The 20706-nt window shown below is 43.9% G+C and overlaps 1 protein-coding gene across 1 annotated transcript; it reads left to right on the top strand.

The window, feature by feature from the left end:
• Positions 1-1783: 1783 nt before the first annotated feature.
• Positions 1784-10896, top strand: GPR139 (G protein-coupled receptor 139). Its single transcript, XM_042438681.1, has 2 exons — positions 1784-1889; positions 9962-10896. Exons 1-2 carry the CDS (start codon positions 1784-1786, stop codon positions 10894-10896), a joined length of 1041 nt encoding a protein of 346 aa, XP_042294615.1.
• The last annotated feature ends 9810 nt before the right edge of the window (positions 10897-20706 follow it).

Genomic DNA, 20706 nt, shown 5'->3' on the forward strand with positions numbered 1-20706 from the left:
ACCAAGCAAGAGGTCAAAGGAGCACAGAGGTTAGCATACAATTTGCACATGCAACATTTGCATATACCCAGACTTAGAAACAATGTCTGTAGTTTACAAAGAAATCTAAAATGTCTGCCCATGTATGCATTTTCCCTAAAGTGATGGACGGTGGTGGTTCCTGAGCATATCTTTAACACCGAAAGAATACTCATCTTCTGGGCATTTAAATCAGTGGAAGTGAGACTGATGCAAAGAAAATAATGAATGGCATGATACAAACTGCCCTGAAAGGGCAGGCTGGAAGCGGCCGGTTTGCCTCTGAAGTGATGCCGCAGCAGCCAAACCGTGCGGTGTCCCTCCGGCCAAAAAGAACCTGGGAAAAACAGGCTTTTTGTCAGACACTATTGGTGCACTCATTACGTAAGTGACACACAGCAATGTCTATATGTTGCGCATCACTTATGTATGGACCGGAGGCCGCCATTACAATGATACTGTGACATGTTAGGGTTAGGGACCATGTTGTTGGTGCGCAGTCCCTAACCCTAGAATCGCTGCCTGGATGCTGCTTCTTGAGGGTATGTACCAGGCCAATATGATGTAGAAAAAGTGGCAGAGAGCATTCACAGTTTGCCCTTTCCAAAGGAAAATGGACTACTGCCAAGACGTAGCTCGGTCATTGATCTGTCCAGCTCGGTATTGTTTACACTGACTGGCAAGAGTTCTCCAGGGCTTTTTAAACAGGGGTCTTTCCCAGCACTGTGTGGATGTGCCAAAAATTGAATCTTCTTTGTGGGAAGCATGTGCTGTTTTACAGATGCATGGTCAGAACCTAGAAGGACTGCAACACAAGAAATAACAGCACCCATAAACAGTGGGTGGATAACAAAGGCAATATATATATTGTGTGTGTGTGTGTGTGTGTGTGTGTGTGTATATATATATATATATACAATATATATATATATATATATATATATATATATGGGGATTATATTTGTTTAAGGGAGGGAGGGAATTTTTTAAGGGTTATCTTGTATTGTAGCTATTTTATTCTTATTTTGTAAGCCGCCTCAATCCTGGTGGAGATTTGTTGGAGCAAATGTACCAGTATGTCTTGCCTAGATCTTGGAAAAGTTGCTTTTTTCCTTTCTTTCTTTTTTTCTTTCTTTCTTCCTTATTGAAATTAAAATAAATAACCTAACAATTATGCGAACATCCATGCATTTCATGTTATACATTTTCTCTATTTTACATCTACTAATTTGATGATACGTATGTTTTGCAACTCCTTTACAATCACTTTTAGCATTTTAAATAGTCACTTATGCCTATATATACATATATATATACACACACACACACACACACACACAAACACACATATACACGTTTACTCTTTTTAGTGGCTAAGACCCCCTTCTTTGCTACCAGCTGAAACCTGGAGGTCTTTAGAGCCCTGAAGGAGCTGGGTTTTTTTTTGGGGGGGGGGTCTCAGGAGGGGGCGTGGCCTGGTGCCTGGGAAGGTGAGGCATCTCAGCTGGAGCAGAGAGGAGTGACGATGATGAGGAGGAGGAGGAGGATGAAGATGATGAGGATGATGGGGGCCTTAACCCTTTCCTCTCCTCTGCTGCCTCCTTAGCAGCCAGCCTTCTCTTATTTCTCCTCCTCCTCCTCCTTGCTGCAGGGTCTGAGCCTGGCTCTTGCAGGGCAGAGGCTGGCATGCAGAGCCTGGGGATCCGGAGGCTGCTGCTGCTGACTCTGCCCTGCTCCCAGCAGCTCCTCCAGGGCAGCCAGGTCCATGGAGCAGGACTCCGTCCACACGCACAACTCCTCCCGCCTCGGATGCGGATTAGGCTACGGACCCGTCGTCTACTACACTTTGCTCCTCTGCCTGGGGCTGCCAGGTAAGAGCAGCATCAGGAGGGATTGAATGTCCTGGGTCCCCATAGACTTCCTTTGGAGCCCTCCCTGATCCTGGCATCTTAGCCAAGAACTGGGATCGCTCTTCCTTTCATTCATTTCTCAATAACTGATCCAGGGCTACATCCACCCCGGTTTGGCCCCGCTTTAACTCTTTGTCTGGCTCTTTGCTATGGGATCCTGGGAGTTGGAGTATGTTGTGGGACCCAGAGTGGAGCTTTGAGTTATTTTATGGGGAGGTTAGCTCAATTTTGCTCATGGGAGACGTCTGCTATCCTTTCTCTTTATTAAGCACACACAGACACAGAAGAGATTTACTGGAGCGTCCCTCAGATCTGGAAGTGTGTGTCTATGGGAGGAGACCCCCCCCCAATCCAATGGCTGGGTTTGGGGAACAGGTTGGCAATGCTGCTCAGAGTTAGGCTGGCTTAAGGGGTCTATCCCCTGTTCCAGGAGAAGAGGTCTAGACCTTCCAAATCAGCCCTATGTTCTATTGTACAGATCCTGTTAGAAGGCAAGAATCCTAGAGTTGGAAGAGACCTCAAGGGCCATCCAGTCCAACCCCATTTTGCCATGCAGGAACTCTCAACCAAAGCATCCTTGACAGATGGCCATCCAGCCTCTGCTTAAAGACCTCCAAGGAGGGAGACTCCACCACTCTCCGATGAAGGAGTGTGTTCAACCACTGAACATCCCTTACTGTCAGGAGGTTCCTCCTAATGTTCAAGTGGGATCTTTTTTCCTGGAGCTTGCATCTATTGCTCCCTGTTCTAGTCTCTGGAGCAGCAGAAAACAAGCTCACTCCACATTAACCAGGACTGAGTGGGTTGAGAGTAGAGAGAAGATGGCACAGATATATTCACTATCAGAAACAGGTCACAAACTCCAGAAAGTTGGAGTGGATGGGTGTCTTCTTGGAAAGTCCTTCATTCAAAGCCCTGGATGGACCAGTCCAGAAGCCCAGCTAGTCCATCTTCCATGGGCTAGCAGTGGCAGCCTGCAAAGAGAGCCTGAAGGCAACAGAGGTCCCAAACACACTGCAGAAATAATGCAGTTTGAGACCGCTTTCACTGCCCTGGCTCAGTGCTAGGGAGCCCTGGGAACTGTAGTTTTTTGTGGCACCAGAGAAGGCTAAATGTCTCACAAAACTACAGATCCTAGAATTCCCTAGCATTGAGCCACAGCAATAAAGCGGTCTCAAACTGGATTATTCCTGCGGCGTGTTTTGGATCTCTTGTTCGTCTTCCAACAAGTGGGGTTAGTGGTAGGCTGCCTCTGAAACAGGAGCCTCTTTTAGTTATTCCCAAACTTTGGTCCTCCAGATGCTTTGGATGTCAGCTTGTTGACCAAGGTGGCTGGGTCCTCTGGGAGTTGAAGTCTAAAACATTTGGGGAGGAACAAAGTTTGGGAATCCCTGCTCCATAGCCTTCATTATGGCTGAGAGACTGGTGCTCTGCAAAGTTGTCCAATCCTAGTCTTGTGTGCCTTCAAGTCTTTTCCGATTTATGGTGAACCTATCATGGGTTTTTCTTGGCGTGGTTTTTTCAGAGGAGGTTGCCTTCTCCCAGTTGCCCTCATCTACCTCAGCATTTTGGTTTAAAATAAAAAAGCAAAGCTTCTTTCTAGTGATTCCCAAACCCAGGGTCATGATAAGAATCAAGAAAGTAACTTGTAGCACCATGATTTAAAGAGAGAGGGACGCTTTGCCATTGAAGACAGCCAAGAAGGCCCTAGGATGCCTTTGTAAGAAAAGGAACTGTCCTTGGTGCTGAACTGTCCTTGGTGCTGAAGCACTCTTTCCACCCTTTGTGTTTCCATTGCCATCAAAGCAGCTCATTCCTCTCTCTCTCTCTCTCTCTGCGCATGTGTAGAGGGTCCAACAGAGCCATCGTGTTGCATTATTGATCCTTTAGGATCTGAAAATGTAGATGAAATCCAGGAAAGAAATCCCAAACAGCCCTTGTGTTGCAACAGTCTTTCTTTGTTAAGGCGTATGTGTGTGTCATTAAAGTAATCCTCAATAGAGCAAAGTTTTGACACAGCAAGGCAGCTGGGGTCCCAAACACACTGCAGAAATAATCCACCCCTTTAACTGCCCTGGCTCAGTGCTAGGGGATCCTGGGAATTGTCATCTATCATGGCACCAGAGCTCTCTGATAGAGAAGGCTCAATGTCTCACAATACTACAGTTTCAAGAAGTGGTTTCCAACTGGATTATTTCTGCAGTGTGTTTTGGACCTCCGTCTCCAAAGTCTGAGGTGCCTAGGAAAGAGACCTTTTTAAAGGCGAAGTGGTGCTTAGAAGCTATAGCCTCTGAGAATCCTACTAAGTGTTTTTACTTTGACTTCTAGTATATACACCAATAAAGATTTTGATTTGAAACTGGCCATTGCAACTAGAGCAGCAGCTAAAGATATTCTGTCAAAATTTAAGGCATTTAATATAATTTCTTAATGATGTACAAATACATCCTTTTCACTTCTACTGATCTCTCCATTTGAAACTTGGTAGCACAATTTGGATGGCAACCAAAGAGAGTTTGTCATATTTGCAAACCACTACCATGATGTCCTGGTGAGTTATGGCTGTTGCAGAAAGATGGAAGGACAGACTTTCTTGTTTGTTACTATAGATCTGCTAACTAAGCTTAACTTAAACAGAGGCTGGATGGCCATCTGTTGGGGATGCTTTGATTTAGATTTCCTGCATGGCAGAATGGGGTTGGACTGGATGGCCCTTGGGCTCTCTTCCAACTCTATGATTGTATGAACTACTTTTAGATGGTGTATTTCCACAAAATATCTCAATCTGATGCATACTGATATTAATTTTGGCAAATCCAAGTAACAGACACACACATCCATACCTATGGCTGAATCAAGATATTTTGGTGCCCGAGGCCAAACTGTTGCACTCATTGCACTCATTTCATTTCACAGATTTATAGCCTCCCTTTCTCCCACAACTGGATTCAAGGCGGGTTACAATAATTTTAAAAAGACAACTAATTTAAAAAGACAGAAGTAGGGGCTGTGCAAACTGCATCTCTACATCGCTCTCCTTTCCCATGTGAAACTGTATGCCAGGAATCCAAGTGGCATTTTCCTGAAGAGAAACAGAAAAGGAGACTGGAGGTACACATTTGGCAGCATCATTATGGCTAGAATCAAGAACATGTTGAAGTGCTTGGATTCTCAGTGTCTGAAGCCATTCCCCAAGAGAAAGCTTGGAGCTGCCTGTCTTTTAGCTAAATGGACACAGAAGCTACAGTGAAGCTTAGCTGAATCAGCTGAGTCCACCTTAAGAAACTCAGCCTGGAAGGTTAATAGAAAGCAGTCAGGTATGCTGCCTGTGTCTTCTTGAAAAGAGAAAGATGAAAGGAGCAAGATGAGCGGAATTGGTTGAAAACACTCTTCCGTCACAATCATAAATATAAGATTAGACATTTATTAGATATATTAGATACCAGCCCTAAGAATCCTGGGTTGACTGGGGATTTAGCGTTTGTGCGCCAGTGTCAAATCTGTATGTGCCAAATTGTATATGCTGCACACGTATGCAAACCTGCATCTTGTCCTTGGGACTGAAGGTGCCCATGGTTGTATTTCCCTCTTGAGCGGCTGAGTTAATTCCATTAGGAGGAAGGGCACCAGGAGGAGGTGATGGAAGAAGCCCTGAGGAAGGACTGCCCCAGGGTACCGCCAGAGCCTTCTCTGCATGCAACTGGTAATGCTGCCGCCTTGGTTTGGCAATGTCATCTGAGGACAAGATTTCCATTACTGTGAACGGCGCTGATTGTACGTGTACAGTATGCTGAGTGCAAAAGAAGTGTGTGGATCTGATTTTGGTCTTGCTGTAAGAAGAGGGCAGTTGGAGCCATTGTGTTAAGGTCGCAGAGGCTTTGTGCAGTTGTGCTGGGGAAGAGAGGACATTAATCTGGAGAGAGCGTGGCCTTTGAGAGGGCACTTCCATGCCGTACTCTCAGATACTTGGCACAGCTTTGCCAATCTTTTCTAGTGAAGTTAATATTGCCTACAGCACCAAGTATTTCTTGGTGGTCTCCTGTACAAATACTAACCAAGGATGACTCTGCTTAGCTTTCAAGATCAGATGAGATCTGGTGTCTTTAGGGTATTTGGGCAGGGCTAAAGACCCAGTATTTAACATTGTCACCTTGGCACAGAAAGCTGACTTGTTTCCCTATTGGGAAGTTGCTGTTAACTGCAGTCAAGTCAGCCCCAAACTCATGACAACCCCATGGATGAGTATCTCCAAGACCCTCTATCCTCTACTGCTCTGCTTAGGCCCTGCAGATTCATGCCCATGACTTCTCTGGTTGAGTTTATCCATTTGGCATCCAGTCCTTCTCTCTTTCTATTGGCCTCTACCTTCCCTAGCATTATTGTCTTTTCTAGTGAGACATGCCTTCTCATGATGTGACCAAAGGATGACAGCCTCACTTTGGTCATCTTGGCTTCCAGGGAGAGTTCACGCTTGATCTGTTCCAGAACCCATTTGTTTGTCTTTTGACTTGCCTCCAGCATTACATCGTGGATGAGTTAATTTTCTTTATGTAAGCTTTCTTCACTGTCCAGATCTCATATCTGTACATGGTCATGGCTTGGGACGATTCTTACTTTAATGCTTAGTTGTATATCTTTGCACTATGCACTTTCAGATAGTGTCATGTTCTTTAATGGCTGCATTTCCATTCCGAGTCTTTTCTTATTTCTTGACCATAGTCTCCATTCTGACCAAGGTATAGAAAGTCTTTATTTCAATTTCTTCTTCTATCTAGGCTGAATTTATGTATATCCTCCATGGTCTTTATTTTTGTTTTCTTTATGTTCATCAGTAATCCTGCCCTGTCACTTTCTTCCTTGGCCTTCCCTAGTATGTAATTGTCTCAAGCCTACGATGTTTTCCACTAGTAGTATGGTGTCATCTGCATATGTTCAGTTGTTGCTGTTCCTTCCTCCTATCTTCACTTCTCCTTCTTCTGCATCCAATCCTGCTCTTTGTGTGCTATTTTCAGCAGAGAGCAGGGGAGACTGGCAAAGCATCTTGCTAGGTTCCTACAGCCAGACATAGAGCAAGGATCTTTTCAACCAAGATCTGCAAGGGACCTCTGGGGGTCTCAGTGGCTAATGCCACCAGTCAGTATCTAGCTATGGGAACATACCCAATCCCTTTTCTGATCTCCTGCATCCTCCACCAGCAACTGCAAGGTGCTATAAGAGCATCATGGTGTGGGGACAACTTTGGTCACTGCAAAGGAAGGAAGGGAATACCAATGACCTGAAAAGTACATACACAAATATAAGTATTTTGTGTATGTCACTAACAGGATGCTGGTCTATATTATCTCTTTTCCTATCCCCCCAGTTATTCTATAGCCTGGGGGGTGCATGGTCTGCAGTTTCTGTCAGTAGAGGACCTCTGTTTATGACACTCAAGCAAGTGAAATGCAGCCCCTAGAAACACATTTTTCTTCCCCCAGATGACCTTTTACTATCTTTGTGTGATAAAGCAGCCGGTAGGCATTAAAGACTACCATAAATTAACACAATGAGGGTTGCCTCTTGTAGATGGTCTAATAGATGTATTATCACAATGTGTACAACCCCCCAGACCCACAGCAGAGTAGCCTCAAGCCAAGCCAAGCCAAGTCTCTTAACAGAGGCTGCAGGTAATCTCCTAGACCTAGACTTGGTATGTGCAAATCTACCTTGGGGTAACTGCTAAACACAGATCTCAGTACCTGTAAAGTAAAACTAAATCGCCTTGCTGCTCAAGGTAGTGCGTGCAGAAGAAGCACTTGGATGTGATGGACTGGAACAAGGATTTAAAACAACAAACACCCATTTACTTTGTGGTTTCATATACTTATTTATTCATTTGCTTGCTTTTGTTTATCCAGAAGAGACCAGAATGACTTCCTGTAAAATGGAGTAGAAAACAAGGAGCAATACAATCCTGCTAAATATAGCAGAATAAAATGTTTTTTTTATCATCTGGATCAGATACAACACTTGCCTATATAAAACCATTTTCATCCTATCTGCAGAACTGGAATGGGCTAAAGTGGAGCTGCAGAGTTAATGGGAAAGAGTCAAGGTGGATCTTTATTTATACCTTGGATCCCAGACAACTTTATCTCTCCCCTTATCATAATGATGCGAGGCTTTGGGAGGAGAAAGGTCTCATTTGATAAGTGGCTTTCCGAAGGCAGGACAAGTACTGTTTGGATATTTTGGACTACAACTCCCATCAGGATGGCAAATTATTGGGAACCATGGGAGGTGTAGTACAAGAACATCTGGGACATCAGGTTGTCTACACTTTTTGCAAGGTACAAGATCATCACCAGAGCAAGTAACTGCCAAAACAACTAAGTCTTGTGGAGTTTTGTTGGCAAATGATGTGGCGGTCCTTTTAGACACAAAGGACTGCCATTGTGTGAACAGCTCTTTCTATATAGAAGAAAACCACCATGACTGAGTAACTTGCTGAGAGTCTAAACAAGTAGCTGATTACTCAGGAGTAACTCCTACTGTGTTCAAGAGGGCTTATCACTGTGTAAGTGTCCTTGGAGACTCTCAAAGAGCTGGCATTAAGCTCTCTGGCACAATGATGAAAGGTTTGGTTGAAAATCCCACCGCTCTGAGATCCTTTAGATAGAACTGCAGTCAAAGCAAAGTGGGCAACTGTGGCACTCCAGCTATTTTTGGACTACAACTCCCATAACCTCTCATGATTAGTCATGATGGCATGGCTAGTGGAAGATGTAGGAGAAAATGATCTGTAGGACCACCGTCCCCCTTCCCTTGAAATTGTGGACAAAATGTACTCATAAGGCGCGCATGCTGATGTTTAGCATGTTCTTATTGAGTGATATGGATTGTGTTTGGGCAGTATAAGGACATAATTTCTTTTGAGTCCACCCTTTCATTCACTTCTTATTTAGAGGACTCCTCATAGGTATTCTTTACTGGCCCTGAAAAGGCAGTCAGCACTATCCAGAGATGAACATTCAATGTTCTGCATTAGCTCTTCCAGAGGAGTAGTTACTGAATGCATATGAAAATATTAATGCTTGGCAACACACGCCATCAGAATACCGAAGCTCCATGTTTTGTTCATGAACTAGTAAGATGTGTAAGTGAAGCAACAGCAGGTGGTTATATTCAGAGGAGATTGATCCCTCATGTTTGGTGGTGAAAGTGGAATTAAGTCAGAATCCCCAATCAGGCCCAATGCAGCTGTTTACACACCAAAAAACCCACACTTAGAATCATAGAATCACAGAGTTGGAAGAGACCCCAAGGGCCATCCAGTCCAACCCCATTCTGCCATGCAGGAACTCTCAGTCAAAGCATCCCTGACAGATGGCCATCCAGCCTCTGTTTAAAGACCTCTGGAGACTGCCACATCACACTGTTAACTTATGCTGAACTTGTGGTCTGCTAGGACTCCTAGATCCCTTTCACACATAATATGTCTCATTCAGCCAAGTGCCCCCATCTTATATCTATGCATTTCATTTTTTTGCCCTAAGTCTTAGGAAAACACTGGTTTGTGTGTATGCATGTGTCCCGGCTTTGTGTACTCCAAGACAAAGTAAGATAAACAACAAAACTTTCCATATTTCCCCGGAAACAGCCATTTCTCAGAGGTTATACAGACGCAACTTTGGAGCGAGTTTGTGGTTTTGGGGGGATTTTTTTAACAAGTGTACATAAGCCCTCATTTAGACAAGCATTTATGACTCTTATTCCAGGTTTTATCTAACTGATCCCATTATGCGTTATGTTAGAATTGTATTGTATATTACTATTAGTCATAACTCTCATTAGCTGCCAGGAGTGATGTGTAAGCTTCAGAAAGACAAGACATGTGTTTTTGGGTATGTAAACACAAATATTCCTGCAAGCTAAATTGCAGCAGGAAGGGACATACATTAATATCTTTCAATGTCTTCAAATATCGATTGCCACCCTGCCTCCTTAAAGCTAATATAACTGTTTCTTTTCTCTCTTTTCCCGTCTCTCGACAGCAAACATTTTGACAGTCATCATCCTCTCGCAATTGGTGGCTCGCCGACAAAAGTCCTCCTATAACTACCTTTTAGCTCTCGCAGCTGCGGACTTGCTGGTGCTCTTCTTCATCGTCTTTGTGGACTTTCTCTTGGAAGACTTCATCTTGAAAAAGCAAATGCCGGAGATCCTGGACAAAATTATTGTGGTGTTGGAATTCTCTTCCATTCACACCTCCATCTGGATTACCGTGCCACTGACCATCGACCGGTATATCGCAGTCTGCCACCCGCTCAAATACCACATGGTTTCTTACCCGGCTCGCACCCAAAAAGTCATCGTAAGCGTCTACGTCATTTGCTTTCTGACCAGCATCCCCTACTATTGGTGGCCCAATATTTGGAAAGAGGACTACACAAGTACGCTGGTCCATCACATCCTGATCTGGATCCACTGTTTTACCGTCTACTTAGTACCTTGCTCTATTTTCTTTATCTTGAACTCCATCATTGTGTACAAGGTGCGTCAGAAGTGTAATTTTCGACTGAGAGGCTATTCGACAGGGAAAACAACCGCCATCTTGTTTGCCATCACCTCGATTTTTGCCATCCTTTGGGCACCGAGGATTATCATGATATTGTACCACCTTTATGTGTCTCCGATAAACAACAGCTGGTCGATCCACATTGTCTCGGATGTTGCCAACATGCTGGCGCTGTTGAACACCGCCATCAATTTCTTCCTGTATTGTTTTATTAGCAAGCGATTCCGCACAATGGCAGCTGCCACACTTAAGGCCTTCTTTAAGTGCCAGAAGCAACCTGTTCAGTTCTATACAAACCATAACTTTTCCATAACTAGCAGCCCTTGGATATCCCCTGCCAACTCTCACTGTATTAAAATGCTTGTGTACCAATACGATAAGAACGGAAAGCCTATAAAGATATCACCCTGACGGTCATGCAGATGGCTATCTCTGGATACAAGATAAGTTCAAGCTGTTACGTCCATAGGATGTAATTGCCAAAATGGTCACTTCAAAAAGCAGCCATTTGGATTTCATTTCTCCAGGAGATTCGGAAGAAGATCATTGGGCGAGAACTGGGATAAAGAGGCCTCTGATGTTGGGGAGAAACAAGGAGGAAAAGGCAAAGCAGCTTCACTGCCTTCATAGCACATAGCCTTGCAATATGAGGCATTTGGGATTGATAGTTTTGCATCCAAGTACGGGTGCCATGAAATATTGTGGGTGAAAAACGACTCCAGTGCAAACCTAGAACTCTGAATGAACTGAAGTTCAATCAAAATGCATCTACACTTAATATTCTATCTAACCGTCTATCTAATCTATCTATGGATGGGGGCATTTACCTTGTGTGCCCTTGCTTACCTGATTTACTTTTCTGTTTCGTTTTATGCTGGCATGGAATCTTATTGCATGGTTTTTCCTTTCAGAGAAAGGAAGGGAGTCATCAAGAAAGTATTTGTATGGTGCACATACTCAATTTTGCAGGTTCTCTTCACCAGAACTGAGAGTCATCTTCTTCGCCATGCCAAAGGTCCTGCAGCCATCTGATCCAGAGCCAAGATCATTGACAAAAAAGAAGAGGAGGGTTATCCTGAGAGCAAAGAACAAAATAACAACAACAACAACAACAATTGGGGCATCTCTTTTTAAATTAGGACCATTTAAGGCCCCATGCCCAGGCCTTGCAAGGTGCTTTCCCTTCCTGATATACTTAGCTGTTTTTGTGGGAACTGTCATTCCCAAAGGAGCATAAGGATACAGTGGACTTTCCTTAGCTAAGCTCTTAGTGGGTTTTTGCATACATGGGGGGCAGGGGATAGGAATGTAAAAAGAGTGGGGTTTTTGTGAAGTCGAAGGCTTGCATGGCCGGCATCCATAGTTTTTTGTGGGGTTTTGGGGCTATGTGGCCATGTCCTAGAAGCGTTTATTCCTGATGTTTCGCCAGCATCTGTGGCTGGCATCTTCAGAGAGGGATTTTCTATTTGTGAATTCAGCATTCATCCATTCATCCATAAAGGTTATGCCAAGAGAAAGATGCATATGGAAGTAACATACCAGTGACCTCACAATTTTTCACCATTGGACACTACATTTAAAGGAATCCCAAGCAAAAGCATCTCCAAAAGAATCCACTTTACAAGCTAAGAGAAGAGGATTATAAAGGTCACTGGCATGGCAAGACCTTTGGCAAATGCGGAGGAGAAAAATGGACACAATTTATTATTTATTGTTGTTGAATAATCATTTTTGGGCAGTTCATGCTCTCCTTAAAGAATGCGAGACTATTGTAACACCATCTGATGTGTTGGGTTATAGCAAAATGGTGAGCACATAAGTACCCTGTTCCTACACACATTCCAATTGCTTCGTTCATCATGAGCTGAATTTTGCAACACTGTTTTCAGCAGGTGTAGTATGAGACCCACAGAAAAGATCGAAAGGTGGAATTTGGAGGAGTTAATTCCATCTTTCTGGTAAGAATTACACTAATGAATAGAGTAGGGAAACCAGAAAGCTGGATTAGCTTTGCTTATTACTATCAAAACCAGTGTGGCACAATGAACACAAGGGGTAAAAATAAGAACCTCCATGTTCTATAGTTATTGCATCCCCGACAGATGGCCATCCAAGACCTCCAAGGAAGGAGACTCCACTACACTCCGAGGGAGTTTGTTCCACTGTCGAACAGCCCTTTCAGTCAGGAGGTTCCTCCTAATGTTGAGCTGGAATCTCTTTTCCTGCAGTTTGCATTGAGGTCCTGTTCTCTGGAGCAGCAGACAACAAGTTTGCCCCCTCCTCAATATGACATCCCTTCAAATATTTAAACAGGGCTTTCATATCACCTCTTAACCTTCTCTTCTCCAGGCTAAAAATCTCCATCTCTCTAAGTCTCTCCTCATAAGGCTTCATGGTTTCCAGACCCTTCACCATTTTAGCTGCCCTCCTTTGGACACATGGCTCCAGTTTCTCAACATCCTTTTTGAATTGTGATGCCCAGAACTGGACACAATATTCCAGTTGGGGCCTGACCAAAGCAGAATAGAGTGGCACTATGACTTCCCTTGATCTAGATCTTTTACATTTGGCAAATGCCAATGTGTGTAAATTTCATTTGTTTCATTTTGTTGCACATCACACAAATCTGAAAAAAAAAACACTTTTTAATAAGCAGGATAAAATTACATTTAAAAATCTGACAGTTATAAAAGTGAAGCTGACAGATTCGTCTCCCTCTGCCATTAGGTTGCTTGCAATGGAGATGAGGCTCTTAGGCTATTGCTACAAGTGGCTGCCATTTAGGTGCTTTGGTTTGTCGGAGTGTCTCCAAGCAGCATGACCAGATTTGAGCATGGGTTATAGAGCAATGTAGTGTGGGGTGTATTGCTATCCTTCATGGATTCAAGTGTGCCTAGCATGATAGGGACTTCCAGGTGGTTCAGCTTTTAGAACCAAGGCAGAGTTCCCAAGTACAAACAACATTTCCCAAGTACAGTTACAAGTGTACATTATATCCTAATGGCTACAGATTTCTTCTCTTTCCATTTAGAGGTGCATGCATGCAGATTTTTACACTTGTTGCTGTAAACATTTGTGTATATAGTTTTACTACGAACTAAAGTGGGTTTCCAAAACAAAATTGCTGATCTGAAGAGGTATCAAAACGATATTTCTGTATGTAAATGTGAATTCAATTGATTACTTTTACATCCAAAACTTTAAGTAGGCATTAGCCTTGCTTGAAGGACCTCACATGTATTTGCATTCATGTACATAGTACATGCAACATATTTCATACATTAAGAGTCTGGGGAAAGAGTCTAAAAATAAAAGGCAGAATATATAAGGAACTGCCTTGGTGGATTGAATTGCAAGAACCTTTTATTGAAGTCCTGCTGCGTCACAAGCACAAGCCGCATTGTTTGCAATGGGGCATGCTGATGCGCATAGGTGAGATTTCTGTTAACCCACGTAAGGGAATTACATTACCATACACACATTATTATACGCAGCGCCTAAATGTATACTTACTTAACAAAGATTTGGTCAAAATGTGATGCTTTTAAAGAAAATTGTCAAAGGATTTAAAAAAATTAAAAATGTCAAAAAAAATATAATGTAAGTCTAGATGTTAATTTATTGTTATCTGACATCTTTATACCATGCCTCTGTTTGGTATAAACCTTTAACCTTCAGTTGTTTTGGTATTAATAATCTTGCTGCCGACAACGAATTTGTAGTCAAGTCCTTACTACCTTCAGTACATTTCACCTTCACTTCAGCGCTGTCCAAACACGGTGGTTACGGAAGTCATGTGAAACTGTTACAAACAAGCCAATATTCAGTAGCATCATCTGTTGTGGACAGAGCCCACTATAGCATTCATGCACCTGGAATCAAAACTATGGCCCCATACAGACAGGCCAAAATAAAGCTGCTTCGGGTCACTTTGGAGGTATGCTGTTTAAATGATGCATGCATCCTAAGAGTCTGGAAGCTGCACCAAAGCCATGATCTAGTCCTAAGGACCAAAGTGTGGCTTTGGTGCAGCTTCTGGACTCTTAGGATGCAGACATCATTTAAACAGCATACCTCCAAAGTGACCTGCAGCAGCTTTATTTTGTCCTGTTTGTATGGGCCCTATGTTTCCAGACAGAATAAACCTGCTAGTCTTTCAGGACCCTTTTATTGTGTTTGAGGCAGTGGGCTAACTTGACTACCCCTCTGGAATTGATAACACTGTGAGATTTCTGCAAGACGGAGGGTTTCCTTTCATGTTGCCGGTGCAACATGAACGCTATGGGCCCTCGAGGGATGTGGGGGAACATTCTTGTGTAGGTCTGGATCCTTCTTTACTTCAATCATTCTTGGCCCACTCTTTGCCTCAAAGCAGAGAACAGAGTGGCTGTTTGGCACCTCTCTCAAATATTTGTTGAAATGTCTTATGAGTCACCCTTTATTTCATCGCATCACTCTTTCAGGTGACAAGTTGAAGTTACTCAAGCAAACAGTCATGGACACCCAAGGCATTATATATGCAATGGCATGAACGGGTGCTGCCTTTCATGACAGCCAGTATCTCCTGCCTAAAGCAGCACCTTCATCCTACCTAACCTGAACAGAATTGAAGGCAAGCACACAGGGATGAATCAGGGAGCCAAGATCAGGAGGACCAGGAAAATCAGATCAATAGGGAGACGGTTGTAAATGTATGCTTGCTCTCCCCAACCAACTGCAGGAGCGTCATTGTAAATCCATTCCGATTGCCTTTGCATTATATGGGTTTAGAGTGTCTCTGGCTTTGTTGTGTCTGGAAAGTGTTGCACGCCGCCATAATGGCTGAGCCATCGAATCCAGCTTTGGAGAGGTAATAGCATAATTATTATTTAACAGTCAGAATCTGCCAGGCTTTTATTTGCTCTGCTCAGCGGAGCTGAGGATGCTCTTTTTTCCCTCCCTTAGAGAAGAATAGGAAGAGATTAGAAAGCTAAAAAGGAAAAGTCAGCAGGAGTTCAGCAATAAGTGCTTTGGACACAGCTACCCCTCGTCTCTGCCATACTAAGCAGCTGCTTGGAAAGGCGCATTGGATGCGGAGGCCATGGATCATTTTGACAAGGAAACAACCGAAGGGTTTGCAAGCTCACTTGGCATATGGCAAGCGGAGGCTGGAGATGGGCAAGGAGAAGGACCTTTCCCTTCCAAAGTGGCATGTCCACTTTTGTGGCAGGTTGAACACGCTTCTGGTACAACAGCTGCTTTACCTGCTAGGGAGGTTTTAGTACTAGTGTTTTAGTATTGTAATTTTAGTACTGAAGTTAAACTAGTATTGACATAATGCTGTACATTGTTATACTTAAGTTGGGCCTGTTACAGACTGCCAAAATAAAGCTGCTTGGGGTCTCTTTGGAAGTATGCTGTTTAAATGATGCATGCATCCTAAGAATCTGGAAGCTGCACCAAAGCTGCCCTCCAGTGCTTAGGAATGGAGTGTGGCTTTGGCGCGACCTCCGGGCTCTTAGGACCCATGCATCATTTAAATAGCATGCCTCCAAAGAGACCCAAAGCAGCTTTATTTTGGCAGTTTGGAACAGGCCTTAGTTTTGACTTAACGCTAAGTGATGTGGTATAGGGTTGGGGTAGATGTGCATTTTGCCACCCATGCGAACCAAGCCCCAGTTTCAATCTGAAATGTTGGAAGATCTGCTGTATTTTTAACACGCCCTTGTTTAAAAGTGATGTGTGTAGTCGGTAAATGAACTTGGCTCAGGTCTCCCTTCTGATGGCAATAATCCAGAACAGCAACCAAATGTGGCCTTGCCAAAAATGGGGGATAGTAATTGCATTTCCTTGGGAAGGTGGCTGGCAAATGGCCTCTTTGCACTTGGCTCCATACGTGACTGCAATAGCGTTGCTCTTGCAGCGACACTGTCTGCTCAGCATTCATCGCAGGCATTAAAAAGCCATCTATCTCTCCTAAATGTGCCGTCACAGATTAGGAATTTAATTACTGTTACACACAGGAGTCCTATTCATTTTCAGCCCCTAATGCGAGCCAAATAGGGGGCCATGTGGTTTATCCTATCACATACCGTGATAACAAAATGGAACACTGATCTGTGGCTGTAAAACATGTCTTCCGAATGCGCATCATTCCGAAATGATCCCGGGAGAAATAGTGGCAAATTCAGAAATGTGGGTGTTTTCATTTTGTCACTCCTCAGGTCTAGAGTTTGGGAAAGTTCCTTTTTGGACTACAGCTTCCAAAATTTCTCCAGCCATAACATAGCTTTTCCTAGCTCTCCCCATAGACAGACTGTCTATGGACAGCCCAAAAGCATAGGCAGCAGGGTTGATCCATAGCACAACCCTCTTCCAAGCTGTTTGGATTGCCAGGAGCAAGTCTTCTAAAGCTAAAATAAGTCCGAATTGTCCATTGAAGACATTACCGCAGGAGCCCTGGTTTTGCAGCAATCATGCTTGTCAATGGAAACAGAGTTATACCTGTTGGTTTCATAGCCATTATTATATGGGGCTGTTGCTACCATCATGCTCTCCTCCTGATTCCCCATTAACACCACTCCACCCAGCTCTATGACAGACTCAGCATCCATTTTGAGATTTAAAAAACAACATCTCCACATCTTAAAAGACCGCCAGGACCTTCTCCGTTCCACTTTCCAGACTAAAATAAAAATTAAATTAAAGATAAAAAACGACCAAGTCACAGTGGCTAATGGTTTGGCCTGCCATGGCTTAGCCTCTGCACCAGGAGTGCTTGATCCCTTTCAAGAGATTGGCTCTCGCTGCCAGATGAGCATCTGCAATTAGCTCCTGTTTATTGCTTTCATCTGTCTCCAAAGCCCCCAGGGAAATGGCTGTCAAAACAGCACCAGCTGTTTTAATAAAGCTTCAACCTGCCATCAAAAGATGCGCTTCCCCCTTGCCTCCCATCCTGTAACCTGCGCTGGGGCACATCAGGCGCCTTGGCCTCCATGCTCCACTTTGTGATCCTGCCTCTGCAAAAGAAAGACAGGGAGAGACAGGCCTCACGGGGAGCCACTTTGGTGCTGAAAACAAAAGACACTTTGGCAAAGAAGCTATTTATTTGGGTAGCCTCGCTGTTGTGGTTCACCAAAGAGAGAGGTCCATGTGCTTCCAGAGGTCAGTCCGAATACCACATTGTGAAGTCGAAGGGCTTCATGGCCGGCACCCATAGTCTTTTGTGGGTTTTTCGGGCAACGTGGCCATGTTCTAGAAGAGTTTCTTCCTGATGTTTCGCCAGCATCTGTGGCTGGCATCTTCTCTGATGTGCCAGCCACAGATGCTGGTGAAACGTCAGGAAGAAACTGTCCATTCAGGCCCATAAATACTTTAAATAAATAATATAGACGTAACACCCTGACACCACAGGGTTTCTCTCAGCACCATTTGTCCACTTCGGGTTATTCCTTCCTCTGTAACTGCCATCATGAGTATAACACATTTCTGTTCTGAGCAACTAAAGAAGGCCTTGTTATAATGTTTGCTTTGTTGATTTGTTGATACACAGACACACAAAAACCCCTAAATTTGGTGTGATTACCTGTACCCCTCAGGGATGCAGTACAGACTTGCTTGCTGTGTCTCACTTTAAAAATTTGCACAGACACATAGAATCATAGAGTTGGAAGAGACCCCAAGGTAGGGATGTAGCCAAGGGGGGGGGGGTTCTTGGGGTCCGGACCCCCCCTTCCATTAGAAAAATGAATAGTGTGTGCGGCTGCGCCGCCGCACCCAAGCCCCATTATAATGGTGGCACTTAGTCTGGACCCCCCTCTTCCTAAAATCCTGGCTACGTCCCTGCCCAAGGGCCTTATCCAGTCCAACCCCATTCTGCCATGCAGAAACTCTCAATCAAAGCATCCCAATTGACAGATGGCCATCCAGCCTCTGCTTAAAGACCTCCAGGGAAGGAGACTCCACTCCGAGGAAGGAGTGTGTTCCACTGTCGAACAGCCCTTACTGTCAGGAAGGTCCTCCTGATGTTGAGGTGGAATCTCTTTTCCTGGAGCTTGCATCCATTGTTCCCAGTCTTGTTCTCTGGAGCAGCAGAAAACAAGCTTGCTCCCTCCTCAATATGACATCCGTTCAAGTATTTAAACAGGGCTATCATATCACCTCTTAAACCTTCTCTTCTCCAGGCTAAACATCCCCAGCTCCTTAAGTCGTTCCTCATAGGACATGGTTTCCAGACCCTTCACCACTTTAGTCATCCTCCTTTAGACACATGGCTCCAGTTTCTCAACATCTTTTTTAAACTGAGGTGCCCAGAACTGAACACAATATTATTCCAGGTGGAGCCTGACCAAAGCAGAATAGAGTGGCACTATTACTTCTCTTGATGATCTAGACACTATACTTCTATTGATGCAGCCTAAAATCGCATTGGCCTTGTTAGCTGCCGCATTGCACTGTTGACTCATGTTCAGTTTGTGGTCTACTTGGACTCCCAGATCCTTTCACACTTTAGTGCATTTAGCCTGCATCTCCCATGATCCTTATTCGGTGCATTTCATTTTTCTGCCCTAAGTGCAAGTACCTACATTCCCCCCATTGAAGTTCATTTTGTTAGCTTTGGCCGGCAAAATGCATCATGCATCTCTCATTTAATTGCTCAGTATCCATTTAATTGCTGACTTTCATCTCCCGATCGGAGTCATCTGGAAGTCTTCCAAATCCCCTCGCAAGCTTTGTCTGAATTTTAACCAAAGGCCGCTCACTAGCAGCTCCAAATTACACTAAGTCAATATGTATAGTGCACACGCTCTCTCTGTGTGTTTTATAGTCTGTGTGAAGATTAGGTAGTGGATAAGAAAGTCAACAAGAGCTAAAGAATGGTTCAGTTGTGGCAGAAAGGAAGTCTGAATGGATGATATAACTGCGGAAGGTAAATGTAAGTTAAGGAAGTGTAGGAATACTTTCAATAATGTTGCGGAGAGAAAGACAAAAGAATAGCTTGGAAGGGAGTCTTGTTCCTGCGTCCGAACATCGCAGTAATGATGACATATGCTCAATTCCATCATCAGAAAGGACACTAAAAATCCACTTTCAAACCGCACTTATGACGGCCATCTGCTTAACTCTGAAATGCCTGGGTATGAAGTCCGACATGTTCAACTGTATTACCACGGTGACTTCGTCCTTAGTATTTCAGATGCTAGAAATTTCAGCCTGGAAAGAAAATGTCATTGAGGCAGGATTTGACTTAGGGAGACCTGCCCTCCTTTCCCTGGATCCACCTGTGCTTTGCCAAACTAAAACCCATTTCACAATGCAATGAATATTGCCCAACTAGACTCTTGGGATCGGATTCCCATCCCAAACGAACAGGTCGGTTGTAATGAAGGACCAGCGGGAAGAAAGAAAAACCCATTGATCCATGAAGGCCTGGCTTATGCCCTCAATGAGTAAAGGCATCATTAAACCAAACCCCACTTAATAGGGCTGCATTGTTTGTTGAACCGTAGCTTTTAAGAGTGATGTTTTGCTTGGTTCCATTTGTAATTGAATGTAATCTCCCTGACTCAAGGCTATATCATCATCATTATAATTATGATTCATCTCTTATTATTTTAGGCTTCCCAGCCTTAGGGAGGAAATCCTTTCTTTGACCTCACAAGGGGCCAAACCACACAAATATAATCCAGTTTCAGACTGCATTAACTGCTCGCGGCTCAATGCAGGGAATCTGGGATCTGTAGTGTTTGGGAAAAGAAGAACTTGAGCCATAATAAACACAAATCCCAGGCAGGGTAGTTAAAGTGGTCTCAAACTGGGTTAGTTCTGCAGCTACCCTTGAATGTCTCAGAATAACAACAACAACAACAACAACAACAACACAACAGCATACACCTTTAATGGATAAAAGAGAGAGAGAATGGGGGGGGGGTCTTAACCTTTTGAATGCCAACATTGCTGCTCTCAAGGTTTTGGTTTGGAGAAGGGAGGCTCAGGCACCTTTGCCGGAAAAGAAGAGGAAGAAGGCATCCAGGTGCATTAGATGCAATCATCATTACATCAACAACACATGAGTCTCCTCCCATAGACTTCGGTTTGATCAAGTTCTGGTTCATAAAGAACATTCCAACAAGCAAGGGCGCCATCTGGTGGCACCATAGAGCATGCAGCTTCTTTGAGCTTCCTACCAACTTCTGTGGATCGACCAGAGAGAGAGAGAGAGGCGCAGAGGTCGAGCAAGAG

This window comes from Sceloporus undulatus, chromosome 8 (genome assembly GCF_019175285.1).
Source record: "Sceloporus undulatus isolate JIND9_A2432 ecotype Alabama chromosome 8, SceUnd_v1.1, whole genome shotgun sequence".
NCBI classification, from domain to species: Eukaryota; Metazoa; Chordata; class Lepidosauria; order Squamata; family Phrynosomatidae; genus Sceloporus; species Sceloporus undulatus.